This window comes from Bombus flavifrons, chromosome 15 (genome assembly GCF_040668555.2).
Source record: "Bombus flavifrons isolate JBK064 chromosome 15, iyBomFlav1_principal, whole genome shotgun sequence".
In the NCBI taxonomy this organism is placed as follows: domain Eukaryota; kingdom Metazoa; phylum Arthropoda; class Insecta; order Hymenoptera; family Apidae; genus Bombus; species Bombus flavifrons.
Genome location: NC_138456.1, coordinates 2,391,705 through 2,415,617, shown reverse-complemented (window position 1 = coordinate 2,415,617; position 23,913 = coordinate 2,391,705). Strand labels below are relative to the sequence as shown.

Here is a 23,913-nt window from a genome sequence, read left to right as displayed (position 1 = left end):
TTATCATTATGTAGGAATATTACGAGTCTTTCTGGAATTAATTTAAAAAGGACGTAGTTCCGAACACTTTATCCTTGATGCAGTATTTACTGTATCATCAAAAAGACTATTATTAAATCTAACTGCACCCGTACAATCGGGTCCATTGTGTACATCGATTCTAACAGTAAGTTGTGCATTCTGTTTGTGCATTATTATCGCTAGAGCTATTGAGGTAATATCTCTCACGTGTTCATTACCATTTCTTTCTGGCAAGTCATGCAGTACCATGTATGCATCTCCTATTGTTTGCATCTTAGTTTAATCATATTAAATATTAGTAACAATGCAAACATTTTATTCAAAATTGTAGTAGCTAAGTTACGGATATTTATGAAAATAGATTGAATAAATAAACAAATTAAATGTGGATTAAATAGAATTAAATTAATAATTTTATTATTATTTTCACACTGCCCCATACGTATAATACGTTTAATATAATACGAGGAAAAGGTCTGATGACACCTCGGACGAAATATGTTGGCGGGGGTAAGAGATACGGATTGATTTTCGAATTTGCAAAGGTGATGGTCGATTTAGTGTGATTGGTAATTCTCCTTCTGCAAGTGACCATCACCATATTATCGGCACTCGGGGGTACGATGCGACCTGTGAATGGCCTGAACAGGAATTTCGCAGGTCTTACTCAGCGATCATAATAAGCAATAAACCCTTATGAAACATTCTAACTCGACCAATACGTACTGGAATAGAAAGCTAAAAAGGAAAAAAATCCTAAATCCATGATCATCACAAGCAACTGATAATTTCTTAAGCGATAGAATGAGTGTTTAATGGTTTCATACAGTTACCGTTGCTAGGAAAGACAGAATTTCTTGGGCTTATAAACATAAACGTATAAAAGTATAAAAATATAAAAATATAAGTATATAAAAACATAAATATATGAAGACATAAGACGTAAAGACATAAACGGATAAAGAGATAAAAATATGAATCTAGAATGTAAGATGAATGTAAGAAAAAATTCAGAATCGGTGTATAAAAATTTCATATACAATAAGCCGCGAAGAATATTAGCACAGGACATTAATAAAAATATTCTCTTTTTCTTCAAAAAAAGTATAGTAAACAATTAATTTCTCTTTCTTAGATAACTTACAATTAGTTTCATTATTGCACGATTTTGTCATTCTAATAATTGTTTATCTCAGATAGAAAAGTAGTTACGAACTTTTTCGTAGAACCGTACAATTAAATAGGTCTTATAGCGTGAAACTTAATGGGTTCTTGTCTATGCTAGTGTACAATCAAACAGAGTTGATCTCTGACTTTAAGCTTAAATAAATAAGTTCTTGTATTTGCTAAATTGCAATCTAACAAGGCAGATTCCTAATTTTATAGGTTCTTGTATATGCTAAATTGCAATCTAACAGGGCAGATCCCTAATTTTATAGGTTCTTGTATATGCTAACTTTAGTTAACTTCAGCACTTGGCCGCATGGTGCAGCACCTGTACTGTGAAATAACTAGAATTACGGGCGTGAATGTTCTCATTTCCTCTTTGTTTATATGGTTGTGATTTCCAACCTGAAATAGTGAGATTTTAAAGTTGAGAGCCTATATGCAAAACTAATACAAAAACAATTAAATGTCAAGACTCCAAATACGCTAAATGAAAAAATATATAGAGTACGTATAATGCAGAAGCTCTGCTTCATGGAGGCACTTCCAAGAAATAGTGGGGATAACCACGACCAGTTAGTAAGGTAGAATTCCAACCAGTTAGCAAGATAGTGTTGTAATTTTAATAAAAATTCTTAGGTTTCACAAGTTATATTAAATTTATTAAAAGAAGAGAAATGATTCAACTTTTATCAAATATACAAATATATTCAGTAATCATAACAAATATGAATCTATATTAGTTTTTAATTTAAAGAAACATACATAGGTGTAGGAAATAGCTTTGAACAGACAGCCATGATTTCTGACGTGCTTAATGTATTGCGAGTAGAAACACTAAGAAAATGGCCGGTAACGAATGTTGATCATCGTTTATACTGAAATCGATATAAAATTTGATCAACTTTTTCATTATAATGATGCTAACTTCTGACTAAAATGAAAGTTGTTTCTATTATAGTAAAACGAATGTTATAATGGTATGTACGGATGTGACTCTTTTTATATATAATAGTCAGTTTATAATAGCATAGTCTTTAAGCTTGATTACAGAAGGAAATGAATTACCAGATTTTTCTATAAAAAACAGTTTGAATATTTGTATTAATTATAGTATCGGTATGAGAATATATATATTATTAATGTTCTACAAAGCTAGTGTAAATATATATTATTAATAATATTGTGTATCTTTTCATATATTTTAGGTGGTGAACTTCACATATTTAGAAGTTTAAGGACATCAGTATGGCAAGTCCTTCACCACAATCGTCTCCTATGCCTCCACCACAAACGCCAAGTCCTATGGGTCCTCCTCAGCAGGCACCATCACCTTCTAATCCACAAGGTAGTCCTATGGGACCACCACAGCATCATCCTCATAGTCCAACACAAGCATATCAAACTGGTCCGCCAATGCCACCTGGAGGTCCACCTATGTCTCAACCGAATCAACAACCTCCATCGCAACAGCAAAATTATCCATCACACCCACAACAAATGCAATCCGCTATGGGTCCACAGGTAAAAACAAAATTTAAGAAATAGTATCTTTACTTTTTGTAGATGACTACAGCATGTTTTATTATTGGTAGACAAAATTATAAAGGATTGTTTTATACTAGGATAAGCAATAAGAGGACATATTTTTTCAAAACAATGGGAAAAAATTCATATATTTGTGAAACAAATTGTTTTTTAAATTTTACTAGAAATATTATAGATTAAGGATCAAATTTAAAGATTTCTGGCATTACAAATATTCATAGGAAAATGAATGCATACTATCAACATTTAACAAAAAAATCATATGTACTATAAACATTTTCTCTCCTTCTCTTTTTTTTAAAGTAAAAGTATCATAGTACAAATTATATTACAAATCATGTCTAATTTATCATATGATCTGCTTAAAAAACACATCTCAGATTACCTACTGCTAAAGTAATATTCACTATAAGAAATTGTGTGTCCTTTGCAACTCTATAAAATTTACTAGCTTACAATTATTAATTGCAATTAAATTTACTGTCTATCTAGATTTTTTATTTTTTTATTGATTTTATTTTTTTATTGCTAGTTATATATTTACAAAGCTTTTTGTGAATATATATGTTATGTAAGCTCATGAAAATTAGTCACACAAACAGGTTTTCATATTAAAAAAGACATTAATTTTGCTCACCTAATCAAAATATATTTTTTTCCTGCTCTAAGTCTGTAGGTTTCATATTTAATTTATTTTCTTGTGGCTTAAAAAGGTTGATTTCAAATTTTTATCAACAGTTTATAAGCCAGCACTTTTAAAAAGATTAAATATTTGACCAGCAATTTTTAGAAAAACATGGGAGAAATACTATATTCGCTAAAACAATTATATATTACAAATTTACATACATTATTTATTTCACATATGGAAGTATTACTATAACAATGCTTGAAGCATCCCTTGTTAGAATTTATAATTATTTATTCCATCTCCGTGAGAATAAACTTACAGAAATAAGCTATTTATTCTTTGAAAAATTTATAAAAAGTGAAGTTAATTAATTTGATTTCCTATATTTCATTATCATGTTTCACATTTTTTTCTGCATGAGAAATCATATTTCTTAACAATAATATTAATTGCATGATAAACAAAACAAGTGTACCACTTCTGATGTTACAGAATCAGAGTGGACCTGGCATGCCAGTTAGTCAAAATTCTAATTCTCAGCAGGCTCCCAGTGGACCTATGATACCAGGCCAAATGGGACCAAGTGGATCTCAAGGAACATCTCACATTATGCAATCTGGTCCAAACCAAATGAATGCAAATGGACCAGGACAAATGAGTGCTGGTGGCCCTGGTCAGATGGGACCAGGAGGCCCTGGTCCAATGGGCCCAGGAGGCCCTGGTCAAATGGGCCCAGGAGGCCCTGGTCAAATGGGCCCAGGAGGTCCTGGTCAAATGGGTCCAGGAGGCCCTGGTCAAATGGGCCCAGGAGGCCCTGGTCCAATGGGCCCAGGAGGCCCTGGTCAAATGGGCCCAGGAGGTCCTGGTCAAATGGGTCCAGGAGGTTCAGGACCGATTGGAGCAAGCCATTTGGGCCAAGCTGCTGGAGGGCCACCAGGAGGTCCACATATGGGTCAGGCTCCTCCTCAAATGGGTCCAGGAAATGGGCCTGTGCCACAAATGGGTTCTGGAGGACCTTCAAATTCGCAAATGGTACCTGGAGGACCAGGACATATGAGTGGCCCACCAGGATCAAGCCACATGAATGCAGCTGGACCACCAGGACCAGGGCATATGAACGCAAGTGGGCCACCAGGACCAGGCCATATGAATGCAACTGGACCCCCTGGAACAGGCCATATGAATGCGACTGGGCCACCAGGACCAGGTCATATGAGTTCAGGTGGTCCGCCTGGACCAGGACATATGAGCACTAATGGGCCTCCTGGACCAGGACATATTAATACAAACGGTCCACCAGGTTCAACTCATATGAATGCTAGTGGTCCGCCTGGAAGTCATTTAAATAGCGGACCATCCATACCAAGTCATATAAATGCAAGTGGTCCACCAGGATCTGGACATATGAGTGCTAGCGGACCAGGAAATCATTTAGGCCCTGGAGGGCCAGGTCAAATGCCTCCAGGTGGTTCTACTGCACATAACTTGGGGCCAGGAGGACCAAATCAAATGGGTCCTGGAGGTCCAAATCAAATGGTACCTAGTAGTCAAACCCCTATGGGACCTAGTCCCATGGGGCCTGTTGGACAAGGTGGACAAATTGGGCCAAATGCACCTGGCCAAATGGGACATAACGGACCCTCACCAATGGGTCCAAATGCTCCTGGACAGATGGGTATCGGATCTGCCTCGTCACAACTGGGAATGGGAGGACCTGGAAGTCAGTTGGGTCCAGGAGGGCCAGGTAATCAGATGGGTCCGGGTAGTGGACCTGGGGGACAATTAGGAAGTAGTCTTGGACAAATGGGGCCAGGAAGTGGACCTGGAGGACAGATGCCACCAAGCAATGGACCTGGAGGTTCTATGGGCCCTGGAAGTGGTCCTAGTGGACAAATGGTATCAAGTAGTGGACCTGGAGGTCAAATGGGGCCAGGAAGCAGTCCTGGAGGGCAAATAGGACCAGGAAGTGGTAGTGGAAATCAAATAGGGCCTGGAAATGCTCCTGGAAACCCGATGACGCCAGGAAGCGGACCTAGCGGACAAATGGGTCCAGGAAGTGGACCGAATAGTCAAATGGGACCAGGAAATTTGTCTGGAGGACAAATGGGCCCAGGAAATAACTCAAATAGTCAAATGGGTCCTGGAAATGGTCCAAGTGGACAGATAGGCCCAGGTGGTCAAATGGGACCCAATGGTCCTGGGGGGCAAATGGTTCCAGGTGGTTCAGGAGTACAAATACCACCAGGTGGTCCTGCAAATCAAATGGGACCTAGTGGCCCTGGTAATCAAATAGGACCAAGTGGACCAAACAATCAGCTAAGCCACAGTGGTGCTAGCAATCAAATGGGACCAAGTGGACAGTCATCTTCTGGCCAAATTGGCCCTGGTTCGCAGGGCCAACAAATTGTTCCTGGAGGTTCAGCGCCAATTGGGCCTGGTGCACCTGTGAATCAAATGAGTCAAACTGGACCTGGTGGTCCACCTGGTGCTGGACAAGAAAATTTGAATGCTTTACAGAAAGCTATTGATTCAATGGAAGAAAAAGGACTTCAAGAGGATCCACGTTATTCTCAGCTACTAGCTTTAAGGGCTCGTCAAGGCAACATTGGAGAGAAACAAGCTTTTAGTTCACAACAATTACAACAATTGCGGTATACTATATAGAATATATTTGTTAATTATATATGTAATTAATTGTATCAATTATCTGAAGATATTAATGTTTTATATATAATTGTTTGCAGTGTACAGATAATGGCATATCGATTATTAGCAAGAAATCAACCGTTATCGCAACAACTTGCACTTGCAGTTCAAGGTAAATTAAACATAGGTGCTATTAGTTTTGTGTTTTAGGTGACTACTCTATCTTTTGTATTGTTTTAAAAATATACACTGTGTTATATATAGAGAGTATACTAAGAAACAACCAATACATTTTTACATGTATAGTATTTAGTAAACTATTTTTTGTCAGAAATGTCACATATTGAGTAGATATCAAGTACTATTCGTTTAGTAATTGCAAACAGAGAAAAATTGTATTATTTTTACATGTAAGTCTTTTTAAAATAAGCGCATAAGTAAAATACATGTCAGTATCACTTTTTGTAAATGAAACTAATTTTAATTAGTAGAATTTCATAGCATAGTTTTCCACAGCTCCAAAACTGTTTATTTGCCATTTAGGTAATTGCTTAGTGACATTGTTAAACTCAAATAATATGAGCTATTTGCTCAAATTCCTCAAGCAAAGTTGAAAGTCTTATAAATAGAGTTCCTCAAATAAATTATATTTAAGAGAATTTTCCTACAATCATGGAATTTAAAATATTGTGTATCTTACTTTTGTTATATATTTTTTACAAATAGAAATAGATAAAGATAATACATGATATTTTGGTTTAGAATGATTTATCAAGATTCTACAAGAATTTGCAAGCTTATTTTCAGAATGTTTTGTATATGCGAATTTTTATTTGTTATAGCTTCCACCTTAATTAAATACGTATTACTTCTATTGAAATTATTATTTATAGAGAGAAAGAACATTATTTAACATTGTTCTTTCTACTCATTTAGTAAAACATTTAATCCTTTCTATTTTATGTATTAAAAATTATATCTAGCAATATATTGTTTTCATGAACTCAATAATAAATTTCTATTCATAGTTGAATAATAATCATTATTTAACAATTTCTATTTATAGTTGAATAATAATCATTATTTAACAATTTGATTTATTAATGACTGATATATATAATTTTCGCTTGTAAGTAGATGTATTTCTAATTTTACTAATATTATAAAAATACAAAAGTAGAGTAGGATGATCCAAACCAGGGGTTTGATTTAAGATTGATGTAAATAGGTGGAGCACCTCCTCCTCCAGGTATGGGACAACGTACTCCTATAGATCCATCTCAAGGACCTCCTACTACTACAGGTCCACAAATCTCTGGACCAAATGTAATTGGTCCTGCGGTTCCTCCAAGACCAGGTTGCCAAACACCACAACAACAACAACCTCCTCAACCAGGTGCTAAAACTAACAGAGTGACAAGTGTGGCAAAACCAGCTGGTTTAGATCCGCTACTGATTTTGCAGGAACGTGAAAACAGGTAGTTACTGAATTAATTAAAATATTTATCTAAAATATACTAATACTGGCATGGTAGGGTCCAATGTGAAAACAAACTTCACTCTCATACATCGAGGAAAGCGACACATGCATTTCTTCAATTAAAACGTTTTATGGTTACGTATGTTAAATAATATTTAAAAAAGACATATTGTATGGATTTGCTGAAGCTTTAGTGACTTCAGTTCATGATTTCTTTAATAATAGAGTTGCAGCACGCATAGCGTTACGAATGGAACAATTGAGCAATTTACCAACTAACATGCCAGAAGATCTCCGTATCCAAGCACAGATTGAGTTACGGATGCTTAGAGTACTGAATTTCCAAAGACAACTACGATCAGAGGTAATCGTAACAAATATTAATAATATCACTCTGTTAAAGGAGTAATTAATAAATAAGATAATATAACAGAATAGAATATTAGAATGTAAGGTAGTGATCAAATGTACAGAGTCAAGTAATTATTAACCCTTTGCGGACGGGGCCGCTCGACGAGCGAGCGTCATCGTGGACTAGAGGTATTGGCGTGCGCAGCTGAGAAAATATACACGTTGAACGTTTGCATTATTCATTGTTGAGGCTTGTATTATTTTCTTCAATATTTAGTTCATCATCACTGTCACTATCACTAGAAATATTGAAACGTCTGAGCCGATTCCTTATTGAACGGAGTTCGTTTCCACTGTCTGAAACACTATCGTTGTCTTCTATCTTGTCAGATCCAAAATAATATTTGTCATCATTACTATCACTATCGAACATGTCCTTTTTGGATCTTTTAGGCATCGTGTATAAGGTATTATGAAAAATATATAAAATATATAAAAAGCTTACTGATTCGTCTGGTAATGCCATTGAAAGACTGAAATTCGTTCAGACTCGACCATCATCCTACATCGCGAGTTTACATGAAACGGAAGATAAGATTTCTAAAGATCTATAATTTTCTTTCATTAAAATCATAGTATTGTTTAGTTTTACTATACCCATGCGTAAGTACGATCATAATAAGATCATCAATAAGATCATCGCTCAGAAAAATAGACGTATGTCACACACTTCAATATAAGTGTTGGGAACTGTGAACGACTATATGCCGACTGCAACGGTAAAAAGACTTAGGAGGCTATTTGCCAACAGTCGGCCGCAAAGGGTTAAAATAAGAGTTTAGAATGTAAGTATAAATATGATGTACGTTAGAAGCCATCCTATACCGAAAGGCAAGAATTATAATAAATAACAAAAAAATAAATAAATAAATAAATAGTATCATTCCGTTACTATAGTTTCTTTTTAGTTATAGCTATTATTGTTTACAGATTTTAGCATGTACTCGAAAAGATACTACCTTAGAAACTGCAGTGAATGTAAAAGCCTACAAGCGTACGAAAAGACAAGGACTTAGGGAAGCCAGAGCTACAGAGAAACTCGAAAAGCAACAAAAATTGGAAGCTGAACGTAAAAGAAGGCAAAAACATCAAGTAATTAGATTTCTAACTTTTTGCTAAAATTATTATTAAATGGAGAAATAGTATGTAATTTTCATTTCTATTTTAAAAGGAGTTTCTTAGTTCTGTACTTCAACATGGTAAAGATTTCAAAGAATTTCATCGAAATAATGTGGCTAAATTGGCAAGACTCAACAAAGCTGTTCTAAATTATCATGCAAATGCTGAAAGAGAACAGAAGAAAGAACAGGAGCGTATTGAGAAAGAACGTATGAGACGTCTTATGGCGGAAGACGAAGAAGGTTACAGAAAACTGATTGACCAAAAGAAAGATAAACGGTTAGCGTTTCTGTTGTCACAGACAGATGAATATATCAGTAATCTTACTGAAATGGTAAAACAACACAAGATAGAACAAAAAAGGAAGCAAGTGGAAGAACAAAAGCGTAAAAAGGTATAAATATCTTTATCACTTTCTACACCCATGAGTACTTAATTTAATGTATTTTGTACTATCACTGAAATAGAAAAAGAAGAAGTTGCAAGATGGCGAAGGAGGTGAAGATGGAAATGCTAATGAAGATACTCGTGTTGGTGTGATTGAAACAGCTACTGGTCGCACATTAACTGGCGAAGAAGCACCGCTAATGAGTCAACTTTCACAATTCTTAGAATCTCATCCAGGATGGGAACCAATTGAATCCGAAAGTGAAGATGATGAAGATGAAGAGGAAGAAGAAAATGAAGGTGAAGAAAAAGGGGAAAATAAAGAAAAATCTACTGGTGATTCAGAAGAAGAGAAGGTTAAAAAGACTATACATAAAGCCAAAGTAGAGGATGACGAATACAAAACGGAAGAACAAACGTATTACAGTATTGCACACACTGTGCACGAGGTAGTAACAGAACAGGCATCTATCATGGTCAATGGAAAATTGAAAGAATATCAAATCAAGGTTTGACATTAATATGTCTTACATTAAAAACTGTTCTTACAATATGCATTGTAAAACTTCTGTTAATTTTAGGGTTTGGAATGGCTGGTGTCATTATTTAACAATAACCTCAATGGTATACTTGCGGATGAAATGGGTCTTGGCAAAACTATTCAAACAATAGCTTTGGTGACTTATCTTATGGAGAAAAAAAAAGTAAACGGGCCATTTCTTATAATTGTCCCTTTATCGTACGTATTACTTCTATGAAATTTTCTAAAATAATAAAAATGCAAAAAATTACAATTACATCTGCAATATTTAAATGTAACTTTTAATATTTCTTTTTAGAACTTTGTCGAATTGGGTATTGGAATTTGAGAAATGGGCTCCTAGTGTTGTAGTTGTGTCGTATAAAGGTTCACCAGCTGGCAGAAGAGCCATTCAATCTCAAATGAGAGCCACTAAATTTAATGTTTTGCTTACTACTTATGAATATGTTATTAAAGATAAGGGCGTTTTAGCAAAATTGCAGTGGAAATATATGATTATCGACGAAGGACATAGAATGAAAAATCATCACTGTAAACTAACTCAAGTATTAAATACACATTATCTGGCTCCTCATCGGCTTCTACTGACAGGAACACCATTGCAAAATAAATTGCCTGAATTGTGGGCGTTATTAAATTTTTTACTTCCTTCAATCTTTAAATCTTGTAGTACTTTCGAACAATGGTTCAATGCTCCATTCGCAACCACTGGTGAAAAGGTAGAATTAAATGAAGAAGAAACTATTCTTATTATTCGCCGATTACATAAAGTATTACGTCCTTTCTTACTGAGGCGTTTAAAGAAAGAAGTTGAATCACAGTTACCTGATAAAGTTGAATACATAATTAAATGCGATATGTCTGGACTGCAAAAGGTTCTTTATAAACACATGCAGAGTAAGGGTGTATTGCTAACTGATGGTTCAGAAAAGGGAAAACAGGGCAAAGGAGGCGCCAAAGCTTTAATGAACACCATTGTGCAATTGAGAAAATTATGCAATCATCCATTCATGTTCCAAGCTATTGAAGAAAAATACTGCGAGCATGTAGGTACGCAGGGATCTGGTGTGATTACTGGTCCTGACCTGTACCGTGCCTCTGGAAAATTTGAATTGCTGGATCGTATTCTTCCGAAATTGAAAGCAACAAATCACAGAGTACTATTATTCTGTCAAATGACACAGTTAATGACAATTATGGAAGATTACTTAAGTTGGAGAGGATTTATGTATTTGCGATTAGATGGCACTACGAAAGCTGAAGATAGAGGAGACTTACTCAAGAAATTCAACGATCCTGGTTCCGAATATTTCTTATTTTTGCTATCGACACGCGCTGGTGGCCTTGGATTAAATTTGCAAGCTGCGGATACCGTTATTATTTTTGATTCTGATTGGAATCCGCACCAGGACTTGCAAGCACAGGATAGAGCACATAGAATTGGACAAAAGAATGAAGTACGCGTACTCAGATTAATGACGGTTAATTCGGTTGAAGAAAGAATACTGGCTGCAGCTAGATACAAATTGAACATGGATGAAAAGGTTATACAAGCAGGAATGTTCGATCAAAAGTCGACTGGTTCCGAACGGCAACAATTCTTACAAAGCATTTTGCATCAAGATGATGCTGAAGATGAAGAAGAAAATGAAGTACCGGACGATGAAACGGTTAATCAAATGATTGCGCGGACGGAAGGTGAGTTTGAAATATTTCAAAAGTTAGATTTAGAACGAAGAAGGGAAGAAGCGAAGCTGGGTCCAAACAGAAAGTCCCGACTATTGGAGGAAGCTGAGTTGCCTGATTGGTTAGTAAAAGATGATGATGAGGTTGAAAGGTGGACGTACGAAGAAGATGAGGATAGATTCCTTGGACGAGGTTCAAGACAACGGAAGGAAGTTGATTATACTGATAGTTTAACTGAAAAAGAATGGCTGAAAGCAATCGATGACGATGGAGCTGAGTACGAAGAGGAAGAGGAAGACGATAAGAAGAAGAAAAAAACAAGAAAACGGAAGAAGAAAGGCGAGGAGGACGACGAGCCTATGCCGAAGAAGCGAAGAGGAACAGGATCTTCAATTGACCCGAAAATGAAACGAGCTATGAAAAAGTTGCTTATGGTAGTTGTTAATTACACTGATAGTACAGATGGCAGGCTCCTTAGCGAACCATTTATGAAATTACCATCTAGAAGAGAATTGCCGGATTATTATGAAATTATTAAAAAACCATTAACTATCAATAAATTACTTCAAAAGATTGAAGAAGGAAAGGTAAATATAAAATATTTTTGTTGTATATAGTAAAGACTCTATAAGAGCTCGAGAGTGGGAACCGCTGGGGAGTAGTTAACGAAACGTGGACACAACTCTTCAAATTCTTTATACATATGTTGCCGACAATGATGCACGTAGAGAAGGACAGCAAAAGGAGAAGAAAGACCAGTAAGCCAAATTGTCATAACCAAATTTTATAGTAATATTATCGTGTTTTATCTCATTTAGTCAAAAAAATCTTTGTAACGCGTTAATGAAATGTGTACTAACAAAAAATTGAAAATAAAGAAATTTCGTCGTTGCATTAGTGTCGTTTCACCAATATGAAGACGATACGGATCTTGAAAGGAAAGCCGCTGGCATATTATATTACTGGTGGGGATAAAACATGAGCAGTTAAAATTAAAGTTACGATCTTTGCGAGCAATTATAGAGCTTTTACTTGTTCCTTTATTTTACGATCATTGCAGTTATTTATTTTTTAATTGGCAAATTAATTTTTTGTATACTTATTGTTACAGTATGCCGATTTTGACGATCTTGAGAAAGACTTTATGCAGCTGTGCAAAAATGCACAAATCTATAATGAAGAAGCTTCTCTCATACACGAAGATTCCATTGTTTTACAATCTGTATTTACGAATGCACGTCAACGTATCGAAGAGGAAGGCAATAATTCCGACATGGATGACAAAGGTGCTTCCCTTATTATTGTAATTTAATAAAACATGTTAAAAATCATAGTAAAACGATTCTATGTGCATGAAATTTTATAAGGTGAAGGCGAAGAAGGGTCTGACGCAGATTCCACTGTTAGAATGAGAATCAAGTTGAAAGGAAGGAAGGGCGAAGGTAGAGGAGGCCGGAGGAAAAGGGTCACTAAAAAGTATATATCGGATGACGATGACGATGGTGACGATAACTGAAGATCATATGAAGACTGTATGAATTATTAGATTATCTTAGATAATAAATAAGGTACAGTTTCATTTAACCATTTCAAATTACTATCCTATGCAACTGTTATTAGTAATTCAACCATATGACATTTTATACAAATGTAACCAAGTATTATAATTTGATTATGAGCTAAAAATACCATCATTATTAAATAAGTTATATACATTTTTCAGAAATTCTCTATTGAAAATTGCATGTTGTCCGTATTAAACTAAACTCTGATACGAAGTGGATGAATTAGGATATATATAAAAGGTGCGAGCGATAGAGTGAGATCGTAAAATCAGTCAGTGGTTAATGCTTACAACTTTCAGGAACTTGGTTCAGTGACACGTTCCCGCATTCCCGGACCATCTTTCTTGTTATTTCCGAATGGTATTCGCTTTACATCTTTTCTTGATCTTTGCCCCTCTCCTTGTGGGAAGGTGAGTGTTTGCTTGTAGTACTTTGCTGCAACTCTCTCCTCTTGTCTCTGGGTAATTAGAAAGTCAAAGGGGAAAGCCTGGCTATCACACTTTATTCGGGACAATGATATATGCTCCGGAGATTCGAAACGCGTACAATGCGTGGACTTTGTACACGTGTGTCGCGTGTGTTTGCCTCTTGACCGTCCAGGCCCACACCGACACGCCATATGCGTAGGATGAATCGTACTACGGCGGCCAGGAATCGCCTGCACGGCTATCTTAGTCTCTCTATATTCGGTATGAGTCGGCTTAATTTGTTCATAAGCTCTATTGCTCTTATCAATTTGCGCGACGAAAGTGGGATTCTTATCCATGATTGTACTCAAGTATTTCATATACCTTTTCTCCTGCACGAGGAAAGCTTTGACGGTGGTAAACGGGTCCGTAATCTTTCTTATTTTGTGGGAAAGACTGGTTTTGTTTTGCCTTAGGCGATGATAAGGCCCAGTGCTTTAGCTTTACGTACGACTTCTGCAATTGTATTGTTGGCGTTTTGGATTGTGGGACCGATGCTTCTATCCGAGCAGCGTGCCCTGCCATGGTCCATCCTATCCGGATCAGTTGATGACTACCTAACGCTTTTATCGAAAGCTGTCTACTCTAACCTTTGACTGATCGATTTTAAAATTTCACTATATCGTTTCCATTTACTCTAATTATTAAGTTATATTTTATTTGAAATAAACATGTAACCTGTATAATGTACAGTAAATAATTTTACGTTAAGTATTGATACATAATTTTATTTGATTTTTAAAACAAACTATATATTAGATTCAAACACATTACCACTCTCGATAAATTTTATATTCATAGATAAACCAATGTAAATGTTATATAATATTTGGAAATACATCGAAAAACGATAATAATTAAAACACGATGTTGACCTAGGAAAGAATCATTTAGTATTATTTGGTACTCGTTGATCTTATTATTGATTAATATTTTGATTAATATATGTAGACACATAATAATTTGAAAGATGTTGCCATTGAACATTAATCTTTCAATACACGTCGAAGTAGGATAGGAACACTTGTTAATTATTTTATTTCTCCGTATTTAAACCACTATAGATAGTATAGTACTATCTCTAATATATACATATACAAAAATCAAGTTTGTTTATTAGACTGTAATATTTCGTTGGTAATTGTCCCATGAATAACCGAATGCTGTGGTATTACGTTTTATGATAAAACAATTTATTTCATTTTTCATTATGCTACGACTTCATCTTATATCATATGTATGAATGTGACTAAATAAATATTGAAAAATTCAAAAAAATGGTTCATACTGATTCGCACGATCTGAAAATCTAGGTTTTAGTTAAAATCTTAATTCAGGTAATCTATATAGCTACAACACGAAAGTCCATACTGTGCCCTATCGAAAGCGTGTCATATGACAGTAAATTATTGTCTGATGAATACCAAAAAGTAATATATACGCATGTACTTCAGTTAGATTTTACGGTTCAATATATTCTTATTCAAAAATTAGAATTTCCAAAAAAACTTCCAATATACAGATAGTTCAAAGCGTACACGTATTTTACCGATCTTAATGATACTAATATAATAAAATAACATGATAATATTAATAATCGTCGATTAAAACCGAAAAGTCAGACAAAGTGTCGATGGGACAGAGACATTGGAGGAAAAACCGGACTGCAGTAAAACTCGACAACGAATAGAGCCAAGAAATCCAGTTACGAAAGACTTCGTTGTTCGAGAAGCGTGCAATTACCGCGGCGACGTCGCCAAGCCGATAGTTTCTGCTTCCGTGTCAGTAGAACTCCCTTAGCAGTTAAGAAAGAGCGCCCTCGCTTGCAGAAGATTGATTCTGGGACAACTACCTCCGGGCGTCTCGTCTTCGCTCGTTTCCTATCATTCGTCTTTCATCTGTGTTCTTCTACTTCATACCATAGACGAACCAGTCGAGTTGTTCTTTGGATATATTCGATCGGACTAATACGAACCGACAAGAAAGTGGGGTTAGAAACTACTTGGAAGATAAAATTTGTGGAAAGCAATCTTGACGCGATAGAAAGATATTAAACTTGGAAAATCATAAATACGGAATTATCGTTTAGCGAAACGTTGCTCTAATTGAAGACAGATATACAATTTTTTGCGATAGCCGGAAATACGAGTTGCACGGTACGGTGGTTAAAAAAAACAGCCTGCTCGTTTGGTAACAGCAGTTTTCCTAGATTAACATACGTATAGCGGAAGCTGTATCAGACCCCAAAATACTGCTGATCCAATAGAATGAAAATACACTGTCTCCCGGGAAACTACCTTTACGGGATATTGATCTCACGGTAGCAGTACTAGCTAGATACTGTGGCATTAAACTCCGTTACGAAGGATGACAAACTGTACGCAACACGGAATATTACGGGGATTTGTTCGAAACTACTCGTACGCGTAAACGTTTCGTCTGAAGACGTCGTTTAGTAGGAAAGGAAGAAAAAAAAAAGATGAATGAAATAAGAAACGAAAGACGATCAATTACTCGGACTTGGCACCTCTGTAGTCACATACAATTCCGCCAAGACGAATCCCCTCATCGAAAACTAAACGTGTGTCGTGCGAGGAAACACGCTGCTAATCTCTTTAATCACTTTCTGACTGAAAAATTACACAAGGACTGTGTAACTTTGCAGCTAACGGAGGCGCGTAATTGTTTTGTTGGCTGGAGCGTAAATTACATAGTTTTCACGGCGGTATTGCGCCAGATTAAAGGTTTCGCAAAGGACGATACAACCAACCTTCGTATTTCATTCGTTTCCTTGTATTCCAGACGCTTGTTGATTTTCTAAGAGCGCTTCCCGTCGCGTCGTATCGCGTAGCGTAGTCGCGATCCTTTTGCCGCCTTCAGGAAACAAGAGTTTCTACTTTTCAAGCTTTATCAGTCTGCGACACTTTTTTCTTTTCTTCCAAAGTCTTTTCGGTCGCTGCTTTTTCGTCGATCATTCCGACTCGCTCGGTCGTTCAATTTGTCACGACCTTTCAGACTTTATTCGGATTCTAATTAAAAGTTCATCGGCTAACTTTGATAATTGTAATTCCGACAAGGCAGGAGTTTCAAGGAGGGGGTAACCTAAACCGAGCAAGATATCCTCCGTTGAGTTGAGAATCCTTTCTGATGATAAATTACTTCTAGGAAAAATCTGTAGGAAAGGCTATAGGTTATTAACCGTTAGTTAGACGAAAGGATTATTCGACACTTGTCGTCCACGAAGATAGAGAAATATTCGCGCTGACCGTTCATTTATTTTAAACGACTTTTTATTAAGCGTTGAAAAATTATACCCACTTAGCCGGTGCTTTGCTTGATATATGAACGCAAGTTATGTATGTTTCCGATAGGTAACGATGTTTGTAATTGTTACTTGTCGGTTGCTTAGAGTTATATCTGTTACTGTTACATTACGAATTGTTTAATATATCATTTATTATAACAGCGATAGTGTTTAAATTGAAAGAAAATTATACAAGAGTTAACAGAGATAACCCTCGTAGACTGTTTGAGAAATTTCGAACATGACTTACAAACACGCGGAATTACGTTAACGCGACAATGAAATTTTGCGTGTAATGTGTCGATACTTCCGTACTTGGTGTTAGCGAGCAAACACGGTAAGGAATCAATACGAACGTACACAAAGTAGGGAATGTGTGTGAGAGATTTTAAAGAGAAAAGAGAAACAAAATAAAAGTAAGGTTAGATTTTTGTCACCAGACACAGGAAGGTGAGAGACGTAAGACGCGATAGAACGTAGCTATCGAATGGAATCGGAAACACACTCGAATGTCGCGCGTAAAGCAAGTGTTTTCTTCGATTTATCGTTGCGTAAATAATGTGGCCGATCGCACGAGTAATATTCAGCGAACCAATATTATAACACTGTAAAGCTAGTTACCAACACACCTATACGTTTCTGATACCTCTACTGCTGATTTCTCCTCGGCTTACTACATTTTAGCGTTTTATTTGCTCAACAAGTTCGAGCCAGGCTCGTTTCCCTGCATCCTTTGCCGCGCTATCGGCATGATATACGACCTGGCTATCGGCCTTCGAGTTTTTCAAGTGCTACCGGCCGCTTCAAAATTTCGCTACCCGTTTAGTTTCCTCTTTCACCGAGCGTCTTTAACGTGACCTATCTTTAACGTGCATTTGCATTTTTACGTTGAATGTCGTGTACCGTTCAAATGAAAACCATTTCTTACTGCTTGCGTGATACGCGAAATCGATTCGCCTCAATCGATTAATCACATATTAAATATAACTTTATGTATCTTTAATTTTTATTTTATTTCTTGTAAGTTTGATTTTTTGTTGGCTTATGCGAAAGCTTAAATATCAATTGGAGTAAAACTATTGCATATGCTTTAAGAATTGATAAGCTGCTTGTGTCAAGAATTTATTAATTGCTATGCTAGTATCTCCATGCATACTGTATACATATATATAATATACGCCCTACTGCTTAGGCTGACCTCCTTTTGTTCGTGTAAGGAGGGTTTGCTCGCGTGCAGGGGTATTTTTAATTGTCAGTAACTAAACAATAAAACCGAAAACGCAATTTTTTTATTCTTGATTTTTGCCTTATTTCGGTGTCAAGAATCATCCCTTAAATTTCCTGACACTTGTAGCTGAACACCCTGTGTGTAGATACGATGCGGAATATAAAGTTTTATACACATAATTCAATTTCCTACCGTAGTAGTAATATCAGTAAGAAAAGATAATAACGAGCGAAAGCGAATCAAATAGATATAAAAATATCACCTATAAAGATATTACTATATCGTGATTTAATATTGTCTGGTAGAGTATCGTTCTTCTTGTTTCATGTAAGGCCATTAACAGGCAGACTTAAGAACGTTAACGACTAGCTACGTTGTAGTGTATTTCCTGTTATACAATGATTCGAATTTTTCATGACAGTCAAACAGTATTTATAATTATGTTCGACGAATACATTCTAGGCTTCGCTTTCGACATCGGGGTTTTACCATGCAAAGTTTCACTTAGCAAATTTGGTTTCATTTCCTAAAATCCTCGATTCTACGGTAGATGTTTGGGTTTAAAATAACAGAAGAAAACACGGACATTTTCAAACGACTGTATAGTTCTGTAACTCTTAAAGAGCATGCTTTAAGAAGATGCTCTTGTTTTCATTTCAGTTACACTTCTGTACAAGACAGCAGTTGCTTAGTCGAGTTTATTTGTCCGCCTTTACTGTTTACCGTACTCGAGGTAGTTGCTCATTTAGAAGCCAAAATACAAAAGTTTTACGTAACGTTCTGTCTATTATCTTAAGCCTCGTGTATTAAAGAATATACATAATTTAAGAAAATTTAATTTTTATCATTTACTCGTTACCCGCTGTCTTCTCGATGATACTTGCTATATATTTATTTCTTTTTCAAAACCGTTGCCGCGAATATGATAGATTGTCTACGAAAAGCTATATCGATAATGATAGAATATCGCGTTGTTCTCGCGTAATTGTAGAATTTCACACATTCGGAGTCGCTTGACCCTCCAAAACGCAGCACACGAGAAAACCATTGACTATCGGGTTTATTCTATGCCAGGTATGCGGCTTGGTGACAATAAAAACTGAAACAAACGTTAAGAGAAACAACGATCTCGTGTGAAAGGATGTCATGTCTGAATCTAATAATTTGTATCGTCATAAATCACGCCAACGCGTTGTAATAACGTACGATGAAATGCGGAGACGCATATGTACATACGTCTTTGTTCGTCCCTGTCAGCTTTTGACGATCGTTATTTGCCTTCTATTTTATTGTATCACCTTATGTTATAATACATATATTCTGTAACTTCTTTGCTACGTTGCGTCGTAGTCCACGATTCGCGAGATCCTCGCCGTCATTTTCGTCGCAGTAGCGAGTAACGGATCAGATTATTTTAAATCGTTTGAGAAATCTATAAATTCGTATAGTCTTTCGTATCCAACCGGAATTTTGTCCCTTGTTACGGACTATAAATTATTAAAGCGCTTGTTTGTTATTCTAAACTAACAATGGTTGACAATTTTTCATCGTTGGGTTAAAACTTGTAAAAAAAAGCATAGAAAACAATACAAATTGAATGCATATAGAAGATCTGGGGAAATGAACAACATTGTAGACACAAAATATTTCATGAACTGGGTAAAGTATAATAGGTACATACACAGGTGTGTCTGAAGAGTTGCCTCAAAGTTGTCACAGAACGGCGAGAACTCGGTCGATTCTCTACGGTGTAACCATAGTGTTGTATATGGAGCGTACATTTCCAGTGTTCTGCTGGAAAAACCACGATAAATATACATATACCGAGTAAATTTTAAAGTAAGATTTTCTTTTCCTAAGAAATGTGTAGTAATAGATTTAAATGTCCAGCGTGGTGCATGTATATGATACGGACTTGGAAATGAATTGAAATTGGTTGAACGATAAGAATTTGAAGCAGCTCGTTCCATTATAGAAAATAGCGTTACTTGTTTGGAAACTGTGCCGGAAGATAGTAATAACGATTGATTTATACTAATAAAACGGGATAACGTAATATCCTGACTGAATTTATCGAATCAAATTTCATATAATTATTATTTGGATTCAAGTTGAATAAATTGCAAGTAAAGATATTTATCTCTAAATTTAAAAAGTTGCTTTATCGCAAAATTCTATCACTAAAAAAAAAAAAAAAAAATAGGATACTTCCTAAAGAAAAACGATGTTTGCAAACGTGTTATGTAACAGCGATTTTCATTTGGCGCTTTCGAACACGTTACATTACAAAACGTATTTAACAAAGTGTATGAAAAAAAAGAAGAAAAAGTAAAACGTAGGCGTAGAGTACACAAAACTATTGTCTGAACAGTGAGAAATTTTGTTAACTGTTATATCATGCATATGGAAAATAAATTGCGGAAGGGAATTAAATTCCAAAAGATTAATTATTACCGTTTAAGGATAATATAGTGGAGTAGAATTACTATAACGACGAAGTGGTTAAGAAATAGACGAGAACTGCAAGAAGCAGTTTCTTGATGTATGATAAACGGAAACGGTTATCCCCAAAAGTCAAGACGTCTGACGTGACTGTAGGCAAGAGCGCTGCAGGGCAATAGATGTGAACTGATGTGCATAATTGCTACAGCATAATATACATCCAGCATACTATATAGGTAGTCAAGGATAACAGTGATATCATTCATTTGTAAACTAGCTATGTTTGCTTGAAAATATATGTAAATATAGATACATATATTTCTTGCTACGTACGAAATGGTATTTTTATCTAATTACTTTTTAATCGAATTCTACGCACGTAATGTTCGATCGCAATCGGCGAAGAGTTTCGTAATGTCAAACGATTATTCGAGCGATAATTTGCTGCGGCTTCATCGTGTAATAGTAAAAGTTAAATCAGATTGGCTAGCGAACGGAATACATTGCCCTTAGACGAACACTTAGAAACGAACGTTCTAAAACTGGGATATCAGTATTTGCGAACGTACATATTTCATTTCTGACGATACGTGAAAAAGTTTCCAACTCTGGCCGAGTGGAACATAGTAATCCCGGAAATGTAGGGAATGTAAATTAAAAAATTTCAACGACGCGGAGCTCCGACTTAAGTAGCTTAGCAAGTATTATCCGCGAAAATTTCTAGGTAAAAATTACCTCGGTGTAATTTTATTTGTTGTCGGTTATTTCAACTAACAAGATAGAGGAATGACGAGGAGTAACAACACCGTTGTGTTACACGAACTTTCCTTAGTTAAATGTTTTAAATGACTGTTTTTATCGCTTTTAGCGTTGCAAACAGGTTCTCCCATTTAAGTTGACGGATCTTATCAACTTTCATAACTTTTGTTGACTTTACTTTGATCAGTTCGTTTAAGAATTTCCACGTAATCCTACAGTATAAAAGTACCTTAATAAGCAAAAGCTCTTCTATCCTTAAGTACATTCAATTGCGTTCCATTAATTCAGGTACGCGCAATGTGTATCGCTATTTTCATTCTTTGGTTTAACTATTCTAATGAAAACGAACGATTCATTTCACGCAGTTACCTGTATGATGACTCTTTGTTTGTCTCTTGTACGTTTTTCTACGGATGTTACTGTTCGAAGATAGACGTGGTATTCGTGCTGTGTCGTAAAGAAACCATTACGTGTGCCATAGAATTTGGATACAGGCAAAATAGAAGCGAGAAAATGTTAGCTTTCGATCTTCGCTTTGTGAAATTTAAAATCTACAAGATTCTGAAAGATTACGCTTAGCGGTTACGCGATCGTTCGTGACACTTTACAATCGTTTTAAAATGTTGCAACCGTGTTAAGTATGACATTATTGAAGATAAACAGTTCGATTTGTCCGTAAGAGGAAAACGTTTGTTCGCCTTCACGCACACAGAAAGTCCATCAAAGGCTGCTCGTAAAAGCGGACAGAGAAACGCGGACACGCGCGAGTGCAAGCTGAACCGAGGGGCGGGGGTCGTTTCACAGGCGAGTAAGTGTTTTCTTCAATCGTATAATTCCACGGAAACAGCGCGCACCGGTGGCTCGTTTCACGTTGGAGCATCTTCCTGACACGAATGCTAACAGCGCGTAAAACCTGTGAACGTATTTCACACGAAGATATATTGGCGCGTTTCTACGCTTTCTTATTGGCGATCGAGTGCATCGCGTCTCTCCTTCCTGTTTGAACTCTACGACCGAGATAACAGTAACAACTATGATCCTCGATAACTCGATACCTCAAAACGAAGTCGCTTCTCAAACATAGCGAATAAATGCTATACACGGCTGATCGTAACTTAATGTTCGTTCGTATTCGCACTTGATCGCTATACAACGACTAATCGACGTCCTAGATATTTTACAAAAAAATTCGCGTAATACGAAAAACGAATTTAAACGCAGAGTCCATATTATCAGAATTAATAACGGAGTTTCTGGCACTCGGTTACCGTTTCGATATGCACACGAGTACGTGTGTACAACACGAGCGATACGCATCGTGAAATTAACGGTTCAACGATTAAAGCAACGTTAGTCATTCACTTTTGCGTTTCTATATTACTTGGATGATATACGTGTTTGATATATTTCATCTCCGGTCCATTAATATTCCCCTCTTTAAGGAACCGTGGCGGTAAGCAGGAAGAAGAAATAGAAGGACGGAGGGTAAAGAACAGCTAGATGATTTCATGGGAAGACAAGTGGGGTCCGCTTGATGCACGTTCCAAGTTCCTCTGGACAAGCGGACTCTCGTTATAGGAACCGGTAACACATTGGACCTTCGTCTTCGGGGGCTAAGTGAAATTCTTGAGAAGTTTAATTTAATTATACCGGGGGCAACCGAAGCGATTAATCGTGACGTACCGAATAACCGAGCTCTTCGTCTTGTACCCGGCACTATTGGCTTCGCCTTGTCCGTCTTATATCGATTCTTCGGGCGCGAAAACTTTGGTCATACACTAAGGAGGACACTTTGGAACGCCGGCACCACGGCACGTCGTACCACGCCACGCTGTACTGTACCAAACCGTGCCGTACCGCACAGAGCGCCGGCGCGGCGTCGAAATTATAATGAGATTAAACCAGAAATGTTGCCTGCCAACACCTTCAACCTGTACCTTTGCGATTAAATCAAGTCGCCTAGTTTCGCAATTGCATCACAATTAGGTTCTATATTTGTTGCGTTGCTTCCGATTTCTCTCACAATACTCTCAATCAGTATTTTATGCTGTTTTTACACTGATTTTCCAAGCGGAATCTTCGTGCAGGCTACCACATATATGTAGTATCTTAAATGGTCTATAATAAGGACAAGAAAGGATGTTTTATTTGAAGAAAAGTTTAGTTTTATTTTAACAAGCAATACCCAAAGCAAAAACTGACTACAATATCTTCGTACGTCTTATTCTAACACTCAGCTCACAACGTCTGTCTTCCTAGGTCAAAAAATCCTCACCTTCGACCCTTGCACCGTTCTCCCACTCTTTTACTCATTTAGTTTTGACGTCACCAAGGCATACATTCTTCCTTACACACTCTCTCTCTCTTTCTCTCTTCCCCAGCACTCTTACGATTCTTAGTTTATACCTTAAATTTACAACTTATACTATCCCGAGAAAACTCGAACTTAAATATATGATAGACCGATCCGCCACACATATATGTGTAAGTATTTGTAAACTGTAAATTTAT

At 36.4% G+C, this 23,913-nt stretch overlaps 1 protein-coding gene across 12 annotated transcripts; it reads left to right on the top strand.

Moving 5' to 3' along the window:
* Positions 1-1,508: 1,508 nt before the first annotated feature.
* Positions 1,509-14,937, top strand: brm (ATP-dependent helicase brm). Of its 12 annotated transcripts, none has more exons than XR_011175189.1 (16): positions 1,509-1,772; positions 2,397-2,712; positions 3,860-6,018; positions 6,112-6,185; positions 7,242-7,491; positions 7,549-7,632; positions 7,719-7,857; positions 8,835-8,996; positions 9,076-9,417; positions 9,491-9,919; positions 9,992-10,149; positions 10,250-12,224; positions 12,749-12,923; positions 13,005-13,194; positions 13,362-13,442; positions 13,502-14,937. XR_011175189.1 is itself a non-coding variant. In XM_069128445.1 (15 exons), exons 2-14 carry the CDS (start codon positions 2,437-2,439, stop codon positions 13,151-13,153), a joined length of 6,372 nt encoding a protein of 2,123 aa, XP_068984546.1. In that variant the 5' UTR covers positions 1,509-1,772; positions 2,397-2,436; the 3' UTR covers positions 13,154-13,194; positions 13,362-14,937. The 12 variants fall into 12 exon arrangements, 9 of the variants coding, with proteins under 9 accessions (XP_068984546.1, XP_068984545.1, XP_068984549.1 ...); XR_011175188.1 differs by having other exon boundaries at positions 13,005-13,205; positions 13,361-13,442; XR_011175187.1 differs by having other exon boundaries at positions 13,005-13,205; positions 13,361-14,937.
* The last annotated feature ends 8,976 nt before the right edge of the window (positions 14,938-23,913 follow it).

Bases quoted from the DNA above. Each gene is read 5' to 3' on its own strand.
- brm (XM_069128445.1), top strand. From the start codon at position 2,437: ATGGCAAGTCCTTCACCACAATCGTCTCCTATGCCTCCACCACAAACG. The intron at 2,713-3,859 runs GTAAAAACAAAA...CTGATGTTACAG, and splicing joins AATCCGCTATGGGTCCACAG to AATCAGAGTGGACCTGGCAT. The intron at 8,997-9,075 runs GTAATTAGATTT...CTATTTTAAAAG, and splicing joins AAAGAAGGCAAAAACATCAA to GAGTTTCTTAGTTCTGTACT.